At 46.6% G+C, this 16455-nt stretch overlaps 1 protein-coding gene across 1 annotated transcript in view; it reads right to left on the bottom strand.

Moving 5' to 3' along the window:
• Susd5 (sushi domain containing 5) overlaps window positions 1–16455 on the bottom strand; it is a 43052-nt gene that overhangs the window by 4142 nt on the left and 22455 nt on the right. Inside the window, exon 4 of the mRNA XM_028892992.2 lies at window positions 15778–15966. Coding sequence (XP_028748825.1) covers window positions 15778–15966 — 189 coding nt within the window. The remainder of the gene's footprint in view (window positions 1–15777; window positions 15967–16455) is intronic.

Here is a 16455-nt window from a genome sequence, read left to right as displayed (position 1 = left end):
CCAGCATGCTCTTAGGGCCATGCTCAGCTAACTTCCCCTCCCTCTCTGAGACAGGGACTCACTACGCAGCCCTGCTGACCTGGAACTCAACCAACTAGGCTTGCTTCGAACTCAGATTTACCTGTCTCCTGAGTTCAGCTTTCTTATACAGCCCAGGTTCACAATGGGCTGGGCCCTCCTAAATATCCATCACTCAAGACAATGACCCACAACATGCCCATAGGCCAACCTGATCAAGGCAATTCCCTCTTCCCAGGTGAGTCAAAGTTCTATCAAGCCAACTTCAAACAGCGACCAGTACAATGCACAAGGGCCTGGGTTTGATCCCCAGCACCACATAAACCAGACGTGGCCATGCATACCACTTGTCCCAGCACTCAAGAGGTGGAGGCAGGAGGACCAGAAACTCAAGGTCATTCTGAGCTACAGAAGGAGTTTAAGGCCAGTCTGGGATATATGGGACTCTGTCTCAAACACACACACACACACACACACACACACACACACACACACACACTATAAATTATTAAAATGTAAAAATAGTGAATAAATAAAATTTAAAAATGGGTCAGGGCCACACATGTCTAACCCCAGTGCTGAGAGTTGGGGACAGGAAGGTTCCCCAAGATTTGCTGTCCAGCTAGACTAGCCAAAAGCAGAACTTAAGATACCATGGGAGACTCTGTCTCTAAACAAAACAGGGTAGAAAGAGCTGGGGAGGTGGGTCTGTGGGCAGATGAGCTTGCCATGAAGCATGAGGATGTGAGTTCAAATCCCAGAACCCCCTTGAAACCCGGGTGGGGATCGTCAGCCTGTGACATCCCAGTGCTCCTACAAGGAGAGACAGACGGGATGTCCAAAGCTCACAGGCCACCTGGTCCCGTGGATTCGGTAGGAAAACAATGAGACTGTCTCAAAGTGAAAGGCAAGGACCAGAACCCGGGCTTGCTCCTTGTCATGTCCTCATTTCAGGTTCCCTTTGACCCAACTCCTTCATTCAGCGAACTTGAGTGAAGGTCAACTATCTGTCTTGAAATCTATCACGATGAGGTTCAAAAGCTTTTGTATGTGAGGTCTCACTCATCATGCTAAATAAACAGCAGGTTTTCATTAACAAACTGTACTTTAAGATACAACACACAAGACAAATGACAAAACTTTTCTCTAAAACTTAATGTGAAACTTATCAGTTGTCCTGAATTCAGGTCGAGATTTACAAAGGCCTTGGCGACATCTTGGGCCTCAGGAATAAAGTGGTTAGGTTCACCTGGATCTAAATTTACTGATGGTCCTCGATGGAAAGATTCCCAATGGATGTGTTCCCCACTCCCCCTCCCCTCTTTCTGTCTTTTAAAGATGGGGTCTCTATGAAGCCCTGGCTGGAACTCAGTAGACTAGGCTAGCCTTGAACTCAGAGGTTCACCTGTCTCTGCCTCCCCAGGGCATTATGTACCCCAGGTTGATCTTAAACTCAGCAAGAAGCTGAGTATGACCTTAAACTTCTCCCCAGAGCCTTTTACCTCACCACTTTTAGTGCTGAGATTGTAATCACCAGACACTTCACCTGGCTCTAGACGATTATTGTTTCTTATTAAATTTTCTTTATATATATGGGTGTTTTGCCGATGTGTGGTGTGTGTGTGTGTGTGTATGTGTATGTATGTGTGTGTGCCATGTGTGTACTTGCTTACAGAAGCCAAAAGAGGGAATTGGAACCCCTCAAACTGGAGTTACAGATGGCTGTGAAGTACCACATGGGTCCTGGGAATTGAACTTAAGTCCTCTGGAAGAGCAGCCGGTGCTCTTAACCACTCAGCCATCTCACCAGCCCCCTAATGATTGATTGGGTCAGTATGGTTTGGGGAAGAGAGTTATTAACTATGCAGAAAAAGCTAAGACACTGGCAATGGACTGCTTGCAAGAAGGAATTCAGGCATTGAATTTGTAGGATAGGATAAGAAGACCTAATGCAGGTATTTTAAAAAATATTTATTTATTTATTTATTTATTTATTTTAGAGGCAAGGTCTTGCTATGTTGCCCATGCTGGCCTAGAATTCATAATCTCCTAAATTGCTGGGATTACAGATATTTATCCCCATGTCTGGCTCACAGAGGCATCTTTGAATGGATGAAAGAGTAAATTGTTCTGGCATAGGGAAGGAGAAAAATCTGAAGTAGCTTACACCCCAAACTGCTCTCCAAAGCAGCTTCACAACCACTCAGAGCCGAAGACCTATTTGCAGAAGCTCAGTCCGCCAAATGCAGGGGGGTACTGGCCCACTGCCAAATGATGAGGAGCGAACGGCCTGTACCAAGTCCCTGAAAAGACGCCATTGTTGAGTACACACACACACACACACACACACACACAGCAAGAGCCCAGCTCCTCCTTGATGCCTGGACCCCTGTGTCGGTTTAATAGAATGCCCCAGCAGACAGATTCATCATAAAAGGGCAGAGAGGCAATTTTTCAGCAAAATCAAATCTTATTGCACAGAAACTTGGCATTCCTCTCAACATCACGGGTTATTCTAGGCTGTGTCCAATTTGCTTTTAATTAAAAAAGAAAGAAAAAAAGTGGGTGGTGGTGGCTGGTGAGATGATTGGGCAAGGAAGACACTTGCTGTCCAGTCTGTGACCTGAGTTCCATCCCTGGGATTGCCGTGGTGGAAGGGACGCTGGCTGACACAGCTGTCCTCTGACGTCCCCCATTGCTATGGTGCATGTACACACACACACACACACACACACACACACACACACACACACTTCTCTAAAGGCTGTGAGCAGCATTTGTCTATATGGCTATAAACATAAATATTTAAAAGGCATCTTGGCACCATGGCAATTTAGCTAAACAATAATAATAGAAGTAACCCTTAAGCCTTAGATCTCTTCAACCATGGTAGGTTTTTGTTGTTGTTGACTTTGTGTTTGGAGACAGGGTTTTACTATGTAGCCCTGGCTGGCCTGGAACTCATTATGGAGACCAGGCTGGCCTTAAACATAGAGATCCACCTGCTTCTGTCTCTCCAGCACTGGGATCAAAGTCATGCATCACTACACCCAGCCAGCAAGCCAGTTTCTGTAAAGCTTTCTTTGGTGTGAAGTCTATGAGCCAGATGGACAGAGCCTGTGAGTTCCAGCACTTGGGAAACACTGCTCAATTCCTCCTGTGTGATTTATGCTGCATATTTAAGTATGTTGCAGAGCAAAGTAGATGCCTTCAGTAGGAACAAGAGATGAGCCATGGTCTCATTCCCACTGTCCAGAGTAGGAGACACTGGCCTTGTGTATGGAGTCTGAGGTGTTGGAAGGTCATCCCTCTTGAGTTAGGGAGTGGACAGTGTCCACGAGATGCTTAAAGTCATTCTCAGCTTACACACGTGTGTGTGTGTGTGTGTGTGTGTGTGTGTGTGTGTGTGTGTGTGTGTGTAAATGTGTACCTGCCTTTAGGGCTCCCTGTGGCTAGAAACCCCAGGATGGCCTCCCAGTGCCCTAGCCAGGACCTTCCTGTCCCCAGATTCCCAGGCCCCATGAGGTCCTGGCTCAGAAGTAGCTTTTATTGTGTCTATTTCCCCAAAATCTCAAATGAGAATGAGGACCAGCAAGTGTTTACGAACAGCTTCCTCGTGGGAGAGTATCCCAGGCATGATTTTCTCACAGCAAACAGCAAAGTCTGTTATTGACTACATTTCTACCAGAAAGTACATTTGCCTCAGAGATGCAGATGACCAGCCCTTTGCTATTCAGATGTGACTTCTCTCAGCTCCCCTCTGTGTTCCTGCAAGCTGACTTCATGCCCAGGATCTTAGCTCCTCCATACATGGCACTCTCCACAGGAGCCTGGGCTGACACAGTCTAGAGCCTGTAATCTACACACAGGAGGCGAGGGAAGAGAGCTTTGTGGTTTTCCTGGCAGAAAACCAGGCCTCTCCCTGGGCGTTTTTATTTGACTGCTACTTTAGGAAACAGAATACAGAAGTCAGGAGTAAATGAGATGTTTGGCCTGTGTTTTTTTGTTTGTTTTTTGAGACAGGGTTTCTCTGTGTAGCCCTGGCTGTCTTGGAACTTGCTCTGTAGACCAGGCTGGCCTTGAACTCACAACCCCAAGTGCTGGGGTTAAAGGCATTCACTATCATAACCTGGTCTTTTTTTTTTTTTTTTTTTTTTTTTTTTTAAATAAAATTTAAGCCGGCAGTGCATTCGCCTTTAATCCCATCATTTGGGAGGCAGAGCCAGGTGGATCACTGTGAGTTCGAGGTCAGCCTAGTCTACAGAGTGAGATTCAGGACAGGCACCAAAACAACACAGAGAAACCCTGTCTTGAAAAACCAAATAAATAAATAAATAAAATAAAATTTAAAGCTGGACATGGTGGTTCGTGCCTATAATCCCAGCACTTGAGAGGCCGAGGTGGGAAAACCACTGTATTTGAGTCAAGCCTGGGCTACAGAGTGTGACTCTTCCTAAAAAAACAAAAATCCATTTGTTTTAGTGAGGCATGATGGTACATGCCAGCAATGCCAGTATTTGGGAGTCTGAGGCACGGGTTGGCAGTTTGAGACCAGTTTGGGCCACACAACAAGTCTATTTCAAAAAGAAAAACAAATAAAAGCCATAAAAATTTCAAATTAAAAACTAGTTTTAGGGGCTTAACTGTTAAGAGCAGTGGCTGCTCTTTCAGAGGATCCAGGCTTGATTCCCAGCATTCCCACGGCAGCTTGTATGGCCGCTTTGCCTGCGTATACGTCTGCGTACCATGCGTGTGTGTCTAGTGCCGGAGGAGGTCAGAAGGGGTTATCTCTTAGAAGCGCAGTTACAGATGATTACAAGCTCTCGTGTGGGTGCTGGGAATCAAACCTGGGTCTTCTGGAAGAGCAGCCATTGTTCTTAACTGCTGAGCCGTCTCCCCAGGTGGTCACTGTGTGTATATAAAGTATGCAGTGAGATAGCTCAGCCAATAAAGGTGTTTTCTGCCAAATCTGGTGACCTGAGTTACATCTCAGGAAACCAAATGGTAGAAGCTGTCTACCCCACGTGCTCTGGCACAAGAATGTACACACAGGTGTGTGTGTGTGTGTGTGTGTGTGTGTGTGTGAGAGAGAGAGAGAGAGAGAGAGAGAGAGAGAGAGAGAGAGAGAGAGAGGAGACTGGGGGGGGAGAAAGAATAACTAAATGTAAAAAGAGAATAAAGTATACAACATATTAAGGGACACATTGAGAGTAAACGCCACACAGTGAAGGAAATTAGCATCCAACATCCCAGAGATGCCGACTCAGTATTATTTTCTATAAGAGCAACTAAAAAACCTGAAGGAAGAGTCAGAGGGCCAGAGACAAGGAAGGTGAAAAGCATCTTCCTGAGATGGTGGCTTCCTGGTCCAGGAAGGCGGGGGTGTGTATCTAGACAGGACCAATAGGGGACAGGGGTCCTATAAAATCCCCAAGTCTGTGTCTATTTAGTGGACTTCAGCCTTTATGCTTCTCCCATCCTTAGGGAATAAAGTGTTTACTGTTCCTTTTTTTGAGGCTTGGTCTTCTGTCTCCCCCAGATGTTCAGTTCTTTCTCTAATTCAGGGCATGACCACTAGCATCCCCATTACAAAGTCTATCTCCCGGGCTAGAGAGATGGCTCAGTGGTTAAGAGCACTGGCTGCTCTTCTAGAGGTCCTGAGTTCAACTCCCAGCAACCACATGGTGGCTCACAACCATCTGTAATGAGATCTGGTGCCCTCTTCTGGCCTGCAGTCATACATGCTGTATACACAACAAATAAATAAGTAAATCTTTAAAAAACAAAACAAAAAACCAAAATCTATCTACCATGAACTTCACATATAGTACAATTATATTGCACGTGATTCTCATGATTAAATCTCTATATTTGAGTCAGGTAGAGTCTCTTACCTGCAGTTCCAGATGTTCAGGAGACAGAGGCGGGATAATCACCCCGTTTGAACCCAGTCTGGTCTATACAACAGATTCCAGGCCAGCTGGGCTACATCATGGACTCTTGTCTCAAAACAAAAACTGTGATGGCTAAAGTTATGTTTTAAGTTTATATTATTGCCGGGCAGTGGTGGCGCACGCCTTTAATCCCAGCACTCGGGAGGCAGAGCCAGGCGGATCTCTGTGAGTTCGAGGCCAGCCTGGGCTACCAAGTGAGTTCCAGGAAAGGCGCAAAGCTACACAGAGAAACCCTGTCTTGAAAAAAAAAAAAAAAAAAAAAAAAAAAAAGTTTATATTATTGTGCTTAGGAGATCTATAAAAGAAAAATGCCTCCAACCTGTAAGCCCCCCTTGCTGGGGCTGGAATACTGGGGGCCGTTGTTTATGTAAGACAACAAACCCTGTGTTTTTGCTTCTGTAAACAAGCTTGGTTGCTCTAACATCACAGGATGGATGCTTGATTACACATAGGCAGGAAGTACCTTCGGTTGTGTGCTTGCCTCTGTTTAGATGAAGGCAGGAAGTACATAGCCTTGTGAGTTTTGCCTTTATAAGCCCCAGACTAATGTAATTTGGTGACATATTCTGGGAATCCTGGGAATGGACCTAGCCAGTATCCATGGACCTGGCCATTATTTAATAAAGTTTGCTTCAAATTTGGCTCAAAAACTATGGTAGTGGTCTTATTCTTGCCTGGTGGGATTAGCAAAACCACCTAAATCACTAACTCTGGGCTGATGACTCATGCCTTGTTAGCACAAGAACCTGAACTCAACCCCCAGAACCCAGGTAAAAAATCTTGTGTGGGGCATAGATTCTTGAACTCAGTGCTGGAGAGGTAGAGATAGGTGGTGTGGTGGTTTGAATAGGAATGGCCTCCTAGGCTCATATCTATATCTATATCTGTATCTGTATCTATCTATATCTATATCTATATCTATATCTATATCTATATCTATATCTGTATCTATATCTATGAATGTTTAGTCTTCAGGGAGGGCTCTACTTAAGAGGGATTAGGAGGTGTGGCCTTGTTGGAGGAAGTGTGTCACTGGGGATGGCCTTGAGGCTTCAAAAGCCCAAGCCAGGCTCAGTGTCTCTCTCTGCCTACTGTCTGTGGATGTAGATGTAGATCAGCTCCTTCTCCAGCACCGTGTCTGCCTGCCTGCCACCATGCTCCCCACCATGATGACAGTGGACTAAACCTCTGAACTGTAAGCCAGCCCCAATCAAATGCCTTCTCTTAATAAGAGTTGCGCTGGTCATGGTGTCTCTTCACAGCAGTAGCACAGTGACCCAGACAGGTGGACTCCTGGGACTCCTGGCTACCCAGCCTAACCTGCTTGGTGAATTCCAGGCCACGAGACAGCAAGCTTAAATAAATAGAGAAAATTTTAAAGATGACTCAGGGCTTAAGAACATTTCCTGTTCTTCCAGAGAACCCAAGTTTAGTTCCCAGCACCCATATCAGGTGGCTAACAAAAACATCTAACCCAGCTCTAGAGGTTCCTACACCCCTGTTCTGGCTTCTACAGGCATCCACACATGTAATATGCACAACACAGACACACACACATATAAACATTTTTTTCTAAACATAGCATGTGAAGAATGACACCCTAAGCTGTCTTCTGGTCCCCATGCACACACATGTACACATGTACAGAGAGAGAGAGAGAGAAGAGAGACAGAGACAGAGACAGAGACACAGAGAGAGACAGAGAAAGAGAGAGAGAGAGACAGAGAGAGAGAGACAAAGAGAGGGAGAGAGAAAGAACCACAGAAAACTAGATAAACAATGCCCTGACTTATTCAGCCTATGGGATCTGTTCTTGATATCTCTGACCTCTCTCTCCCTCTTCGCCCTCACCCCCGTCCTCAGCTCCAGCAGCCACCTCTGCACACTTGCATGTCTGCAGTTCTCATAAGAATGTGGTCAGGGAGGCTGGGCGGTGGTGGCGCACGCCTTTAATCCCAGCACTCGGGAGGCAGAGCCAGGCGGATCTCTGTGAGTTCGAGGCCAGGCTGGGCTACCAGAAAACAAAAACAAGAAAACCCTGTCTCAAAAAACCAAAAAAAAAAAAAAAAAAAAAAGAATGGTCAGGGCAGATGTCCAGAAGGAGCCAGACAGAGCTCCAGCCTTTTCCTGATGCCACCACTGTCCATCCTTGTCATGGCACATTTTGGGAAGCCTGCACATAGGTTCTCTTTGCCCTCTGGTCCTGGCTACACAGCCTTTAAAAATAGTCATTTTAAAAAAAGACATCCAGACATGCCAGAAATAACCAGCGGCTCAGCGAACCTCTGAACAAATACGGTCATATTGACGAGGGAATTCTAAACTCAGCTTCGGGCTCATGTTTGAGTCAATGAGGAAAATGAAGCCCAAATGGCAGAGAAAAATAGAGACTGAAGTTGGTTTAAGAAACCAAAAGAATGCCTTCCGAAATGAGAGCGGAAGTGAGGGGTAACTCAAGGAGAAGACAGTTCGGGAGAGGGCTCCTGGCTTTGTGGAAGTGTTGAGGTTTCTGGCAGAGACACCCCTATTCCATGACGACACTGGAGAGACACAGGCTTTAAATCCCAGCTCTGTGATTTTCCCGTCTGTGTGACATGGGCAAATCAGGGAAGCTTTGCGAACCTCAGTTTTCCCATCTGCACATTGGGGCTAGCCATTAATACACTCACACTTTTAAATGTGTAAAATGCCTTTTGTAGAAAGGCACGGGAGAAAGTTGGGGTGAAGGGCAGAGATGTTCTGATTTTTTAATATTTTATTTTATGCGTATGGGTGTTTTGTCTGTCTGTATGTGCATCATGTATATGCCTGGTGCCTGAAGAGAAAAGAACTCAAATTCAGTTTCCAGAATCCTCCTCAGGTCGGAGTGACAGATGGTTGTTAGCCTCCATGTCGGTGCTGGGAATTGAACCCGGATCCTCTGGAAGAGAAGCCAAGGCTGTTAACTGCAGAGCCACCTCTCCAGCCCTGGGTTCTGTTTTTGACTGTGATAGTGGTTTCACAGGTGTATCCACCTGGGGTGACTCAGATCCTTTTGTATTTGACGTGGGTGGTTTGTTGTATGTGAGGTAAGCTTTAAACAAAGGTCTAGGAAGAAAACGTCACAATTCCCAGGACAGAAACGGCATGGATCCGATCTTTGGTTGGTAATAGCTCTTTTCTTAGTGCCTAACAGAGATGTCTTGTGTTCATGGCTGATCAGAGCAGGGGAGTTGGGAAAGGCTGGAGAAAGCCAGGCATAGTGGCAGACACTTGCAGCCTCCGAATTGGGAGGTGCAGGCCGGAGGACCTGAAGTCCAAGGTCATCTCAGCTGTCAGATGAGTTCTAGGCCAGTTTGAGCAACAGGAGATACTGTCCCCAAAACAAACAAACAAAAAACCCTTAGCAAACACGATACAGAGAAGTCAAGCCCATTCATGGGGTAAAGGTGCCTGCCGCCAGCTCTGAGGACCTGAGTGGGATTTCTGGGTCCCACAAGGTACTGCTACAGTTTGTCCTCTGACCTCCACATGTGCACCATGGTGCACGCACCCACACAAAATAAGTAAATGATAAATAAAAACACGTAATAAACAAAACAAATACACACACACATACACAGATACACCCCTACACACACACACACACACATACACATACACCACACACACACACACATCTTCAATAAATACTCTACTCACTTTCATGTTTGTCCAATGAGCATCTTTTTTAAAATTAGGGAACTGCTTCAGATTGGAGAACAGTCATTTGGGGAAGTACTTTGAGAAGGGCTGGAGCTGGGTGCACATGGGTTTGGATAAGAGCTCCCCCTTGTCACATGCTATCATTGGGCAGCTTCTTAAGTGTGTCTGTAGGGCTGAAACAAACCAATTGCTAGTCACTGGGTGCCTCAAGAAGCCCATGAGGCAGAAGATGAGGTAGAAGAGAAGCCAGGAAGGTGGTGTTTTGGGTGATGTGCAAAGATGTGATGGTTCTGCACAGAAGGACTCAATGGCTTTAATGACTGCAAAAGTCAAGGACATGAAAGCCAAGAAATGTGCATTGCTTCCCAGCCTGCAGGAGGTCCTATGGCCCTTGTATTCAGTGGGTTTGGTGAGTGGGGGATGTACCAGGGTGGCAATGCAGTGATGATGTAATTAAGAGGGAGTGAGGAAGGGGACCATTCTTTCCCTGGGCCCTCGGACTCACAGAGAGCTTCCTGAGCTCTGGCATTAGAGGTGTGTACCACCATTGATACATTTTAATCCCCCGCTTCTCAGGGAGGAGACCAGGGAAGACACAGGTGGAGCTGGAAAGCAGGCTGTCCAAGGGGTGCTGAGGGCTTGTTTTGCTTGCTCGGATTTTAAAAACATTAATTAATCATTAGTGTGTGTGTGTGACAGCACATGGGTGGAGGTCAGAGGACATTTGGGAGTTGCTTCTGTCTTTCTACCATGTGAGTTCTTGGGATCAAACTCAAGTCCTCAGGCTTGGTGACAAGTGCTTTTACCCCCTGACCATCTCATCAGCCCTAACTCTTGTCATTTTGAAGATGTTTATTTAAGACAATTAAATGAGCCGGGCGGTGGTGGCGCACGCCTTTAATCCCAGCACTTGGGAAGCAGAGTCAGGCGGATCTCTGTGAGTTCGAGGCCAGCCTGGGCTACCAAGTGAGTTCTAGGAAAGGCGCAAAGCTACACAGAGAAACCCTGTCTCGAAAAATCAAAAAAAAAAAAAAAGACAATTAAATGATAGAAGGATCCGAGGAGAGCTGAAAACAGAACACGCCCCTCTGCTTTCCTGAGTCTTAATTCACTGTCCTGAAAAATTGAGAGATATTTATCTCCTAGACGTAGCCAGCAAGCCGTGACCACTAAGCTAACTGGCCTGCTAAGTTCTCACATGCTGGTATTTTCTAGCTTTGGGCTTTAGAGCTCTGGTCTGGGTATAGCTGTTCAGTCTTCCACTCTCCTGGCCAAATCCACACAGCTTGGTTTCCATTCCTGGGCTGGCAGCAGAGTCTGGCAAGCCTCGTTCCTGTGCTCAGTATCTAACTACAGCGGCTTGTTGCTCTAATTACAGAAAACCTCAGTGCTCTGCTCCTTGAGCAGGATGCCACAGATTTCCATGCTGGATCTGGTTTCTATCGGCTTCTAACTATGCCAAGCCTATGTTCTTCAAGGCCATTTTTCTTTCTGGGCCACTGGTACAATGAGAACACTTCCCACCCTGGTCACATGAACCTACTGTTGACCTCCTAACATGCCTCTGTGGTTCTCTTGGCTCACAGACCCTCTCCTCTCCAGTCTCATCTCTTGTGTCCTCCACTACCGTCACTTGGCCTCAGGATGAAGTGGTTCTGTGGCCTCTACCCCTGGCTCCAAAAGAGGCCACATAGCCTGTGTGGCCAGAGTGGGAGAGAATGGCTATAGACAAGCAAGGTGGAAGCGGAAAACCTCACCTCCAAAAGCCTCCGGTAAGCCCTAAGACTCCCAAAGGCCAGTAGAGCCTTCCATCCCATGTCCCATATGTCTGTTTACTTCTTGTTTTAAGATTGTCACCTGTAGCGCAGACTGTCCCCTCACTTGCTGTGTGGCACAGAGATGACCTTGAAGTTTTGAGCTTCCTTCCTCCACCTCCCAAGTGCTGGGGTGACAGGTGTGTGCTACCATGCAGTTTGTATGGTGCCAGAGATCAAACCTAGGGCTTCAGATACGGTGTGTTAGCACCCTAGCAAATGAGTAAATCCCCACCTCCCAGGTTCCAAGTATGTTCTCTGTAAGTCTGTAGTGTCAGGAGAGTGGCTGGCCCTAAACTTGCCTAATCTGTTCTCTCTTCCCCATTCTTTCCCCTTCCTTCCTTCCTTCCTTCCTTCCTTCCTTCCTTCCTTCCTTCCTTCCTTCCTTCCTTCCCTCCAAAACAATCTTCCCCAACCCTCAAAAAAAAATCTCACGTTGCCCAGGCTGTCCTAGAACTCACTATGCAACTGAGAATAGCATCGAACTCCGGATCCTCTGGCCTTCCCCTCAAGACTGCTCAGATCACAGGTGTGTGTCACCATGCACAGTTTGTGTGGTGCTGAGCAGCTAACTCATGGCCTCACACATGCTAGGAAAGCATCTATCAGTTGAGCAACATCTGCAGTCCTTTTCTGTTTCTTTTTCAGATGTGTTTTCATGTATCCCAGGCTGACCTTGAACTTGCTATTCAGTCAAGGATGACCTTCAATTCCCCAATCTTCTTGTCCCCCACCTCCCAAGTGTTGGGATTACAGGTGCGTGCCACCATGACCATGTTGGTGAAGGTGTTCTGCAGACACACGCACACTTTTTTACTAGGACACAGACGTTTTAAATGCTAACCCTTCAGAGTAAGGAAAACTGTAGCGTTCTGTCCAGCCAGCCAAGTGTAGAAGCCAGAATCAGTTGAAAGCTCTGACTCCTCATTGCAGTGAGAAAATAAACACTTTCCAGAACACACAAGACCTGCATTTAGTTCTCATCCTCCCTGGGCCAGCAAACCACCCATTTGGTAGAAGGGTGTAGCTCACAGGAAGGTGCGACTTCAGCGCCTCTGGAAACCGTAAAGGGTCTGGGTGAGGGTGGGTGCTAGACATCCTGGGCAACGCCCTCCAGCACCTGTCTGTCTCCGTCACTTGAGTGACTAGGAACTAATAAGCAAGGGGAGATAATGGCTGTAGACACCTCTGTAATAATTTCACAGGGAATTTAAAAATCTATGCTAACAAAAAATTATGTTTATAATGGGAATCTATTTTACTTTATATAATTCATTTATTATTTATAAATTTAGTATTTACCTAATACCAAAAGGTTTGTAATGGTCCAGAGTGTGTAGCTAGTCTGTGGCTAAACCACCCTAAATATACCCACTCTGGTCTGGAAGGTTATAAAATGGATTTAAAAGAATACATTCATTTAAACATGCTCTGAAGAGTAACAAGATTAAGCCACAGGCTGGGATAGAATCTTTATTTTTAACAGTTCTGTTTATGGGGTGGGGTGTAGCTCACTTAGTAGAGTGTTTGCTTAGCATTCAGGAAGCCCTGGGTCCTAACCCCAGCACTGTATAAACTCCTGCCTTTTCATTCTTTACCTGGGAGAGAAAACAAACCTGATCACGACCCCTAGACTGTATCAGGAAAAACAAAAACAAAAACCAGGTCTGTGCTTGGTGGTGCATGCCTTTAATTCTAGCAGAGGCAGGTGGATCTCTGAGTTCCAGACCAGCCTGGTCTACAGATCGAGTTCCAGGACAGACAGAGCTACACAGAATCTAAAAAAAAAAAAAAAAAAAAAAAGGAGAAGGGGGAGGAGGAAGAGGAGGAGCAGCAGCAGAAAGAAAAAGAAAGAAGGAAAGAAAGGAGAAGAAACAAGGCAGGAGAGACATCTTAGTGGGTGTTAGTGGTCGCGGCACAAGCCTGAAGATCTGAGTTTGATCCCCAGGACCCACATGGTGGAGGAGAGAACTGACTCCTGCAGGCTGTACTTTGACCTCATTTGTATGCCATAGCATGTGTACACCTGCACACACACACACACACACACACACACACACACACACACACACGCTCACCTCTCACACTAACAATAATGCAAAAGTAAAATAAAAACACAGTTTAATTTGATTGTGTGCATGTGTGTGTGTGTGTGCGTGCGTGCGCGCGTGCGTGCGTGCGTGCGTGTGTGTGTGTGTGTGTGTGCCTGTGTGTATGTCTGTGTGTGGGTCTGTGTCTCTGTGTGTGGATTAAACAGAGTTCCACTGCTGTATGCTCTGTGTGATGAGTCTATGTCCCTAGCTGAATATTATAACTGAAATTAAAATACCCCAAAGCTGGTCGCACACTTTAATCAGCACTTGGAGCAGAGCCAGCGGATCTCTGTGAGTTCAAGGCCAGCCTGGCTACCAAGTGAGTTCCAGAAAGGCACAAAGCTACACAGAGAAACCTGTCTCAAAAAGCCAAAAAAAAAAAAAAGAATATCCCATAAAAAAACCTATGGTATGTAAATGAACGTTTCTTCCTTCCTTCCTTCCTTCCTTCCTTCCTTCCTTCCTTCCTTCCTTCCTTCCCTCCCTCCTCTCCTCTCCTCTCCTTCCTTCCTTCCTTCCTTCCTTCCTCTCCTTCCTCCTTCCCTTCCTTTCTTTCTTTCTTTCTCTCTCCTTTTCAAGACAATGTTTCTTTGAGTAACAGCTCTGACTGTCCTGGAACTCGCTCTGCAGACCAGGCTGGCCTCAAATTCAGAGATCCACCTGAATTTGCTTCCCTAGTGCTGGGATTAAAGATGTGCGTTACACCTAGATGTAAATGACCATTTCTAAGCAATTAGAAAACTTGACAAAGTATTTCAGCTGAAAATTGATTTGAGGAAACTTTAATGCTGGATTGACATGTCATGATTTCACTGCCATTGGTGAAAAGAATGTTTTGACTTAATTCACAAACATGCTGGGAACGTGAACCGTGAGCCATCAGACACTTGTTTTAATTCACAAATGCTGGGAACGTGAACCGTGAGCCATCAGACACTTGTGTTTAATTCACGGATGCTGGGAATGTGAACCGTGAGCCATCAGATACTTGTGTTGGGAGGGTGTGGCCGCTGTTGTGATTTCCTGCTTCACAGGATCTATAATCACGGAAGAGACAAACCTTTGGCCGTGCCTGTGAGAGATCCCCTATTTTGAGGTTATCTGAGGTAAGAAGACCCACACCAAATGTGGGAGGCACCGATCCATGGGCAGGAGTCCTCAACTGCATGATAAGGGGAAGGTAAGCCGAGGACTGTGCTCTGCTTCCTGACTGGATGTCATGTGACCAGATGTTCTTGCTCCTGCTGCCATGACCCCCACAGGGACGGACTGTGTCCCTTTGAACATGGCGTCCAAATCCACCCTTCCTCCCTTAAATTGCTTCTTGTTAGAGATTTGGTCACAGCGATGAGAAAAACCATTAACACTAGAGGGCCGACTGACCAGGCTCACCCAGAAAACACTTGGGGAGCAATGTGTCTGTGTGGACGGGCACGTTGTATGGCAGAGTCCCCCCCATGGGAGCCAATGACAAGACACTTCCCAAGAACCAGATGACATGGATGACAGCCGTCATGGTGCACAGTCAGCCACAAAATGAAAACAAGCCGTAGGTCCCTCCTGGCAGACCGACAGACACGCCGGGCTGTACCACACTATGGATAGTAATTGGCAGTGGAGACATACAATGAACCAAAACTTTAGACACCAGGGGTGGATCGCGGGGTCCTAATGGTGCTCCCGCAACCATCCTAATTCCCTCATGACCTACAAGACATCTGAGGACAAACTGTTCTAAATATAATGCCATAGCAGGGCTGGGGATGACTCCTTGGTTAAAGTGTTTGGTGTACTAGCGTGAGGATCTGAGTTCAGATCCCCAGAAACCATAAATGCTGGGTGGGCATAGTGACCTATGGATAATTTAAACCTCAGAAGGTGGAGACAGAGCAAGTTGGCTAGCAAGACTATCTCTGTTTACATTGGTGAGCTCTGAGTTGACAGATACATACACAGGCAAAGCATCCATAAGACATAAAATAATACAAACTTAAAAAAAAAAAAAAGCAACTTAGCCTGGGTCAAGTCTCTCCTTAGAGGAGAGGGGTGGGGCATTGTTAACCTTCACCTCCAGCAGGTAGACAAAGAGTGCAGTTGTGAAATTCCCCAAGAGCATGTATTCCTAGGTGTAGAGGCTCTCAATATCTGGGGGAGGAAAGGGTGGTGGTCTTCTAAAAGCCCTGTGTGGGCTCCATGTAGGCAAGCGGTGCTTACCTTTCCCGCAGGCTTGAACCAGTCCGTACCACTCCCCACAGCTGTTACACAGCAAGGTGAAGGCAGTTTCTCCACGTCCTGTGACGGAGCCTGGTGCACACACATACAGCAGCTCATCCCCCATCTCCAAGCCAGTGCGACCCTGGAGGATGGTGTGTGGGAATGATGGTGGGTCTCCACACGGCCTCTCTGAGGAGAAGGAACAACAGTCAACATCTCCAAACGGTGACGGTTAATCTTGTCAACTTGACAGGCTCTAGAGTCACCATGGAAATGTGTCTCTGGGCATGTCTATGTGGGATTTTCTAGACTGGGTTAATTGAGGTTGGGGGCCTTTAACGTAGGTGGCACCACTTAATGTGCTGTGGTCCAGGACTGAATACAAAGGAGAAAGTAGCAGGCGGTGGTGGCGCACGCCTTTAATCCCAGCACTTGGGAGGCAGAGGCAGGAGGGTCTCTGTGAGTTCGAGGCCAGAATGGTCTACATATCAAGATCCAAGATAGGACTACAAAGAAGAGAGGGGAGGGGAGGGAGAGAGAGGAAGAGGGAGGGAGGGAGGGACGGAGAGCGAGCTAGCTGACTGGGGATGCAGGAGCCTTGAACCTTCTTCACCAAATATGGACTGCATCTTCAGACTGTGAGACAAAGAAATCCCCCTGTCAGGTACCTTACCCCAG

Source organism: Peromyscus leucopus, chromosome 7, assembly GCF_004664715.2.
Source record: "Peromyscus leucopus breed LL Stock chromosome 7, UCI_PerLeu_2.1, whole genome shotgun sequence".
NCBI lineage: Eukaryota > Metazoa > Chordata > Mammalia > Rodentia > Cricetidae > Peromyscus > Peromyscus leucopus.
This window is presented reverse-complemented; position numbering and strand designations above follow the sequence as displayed.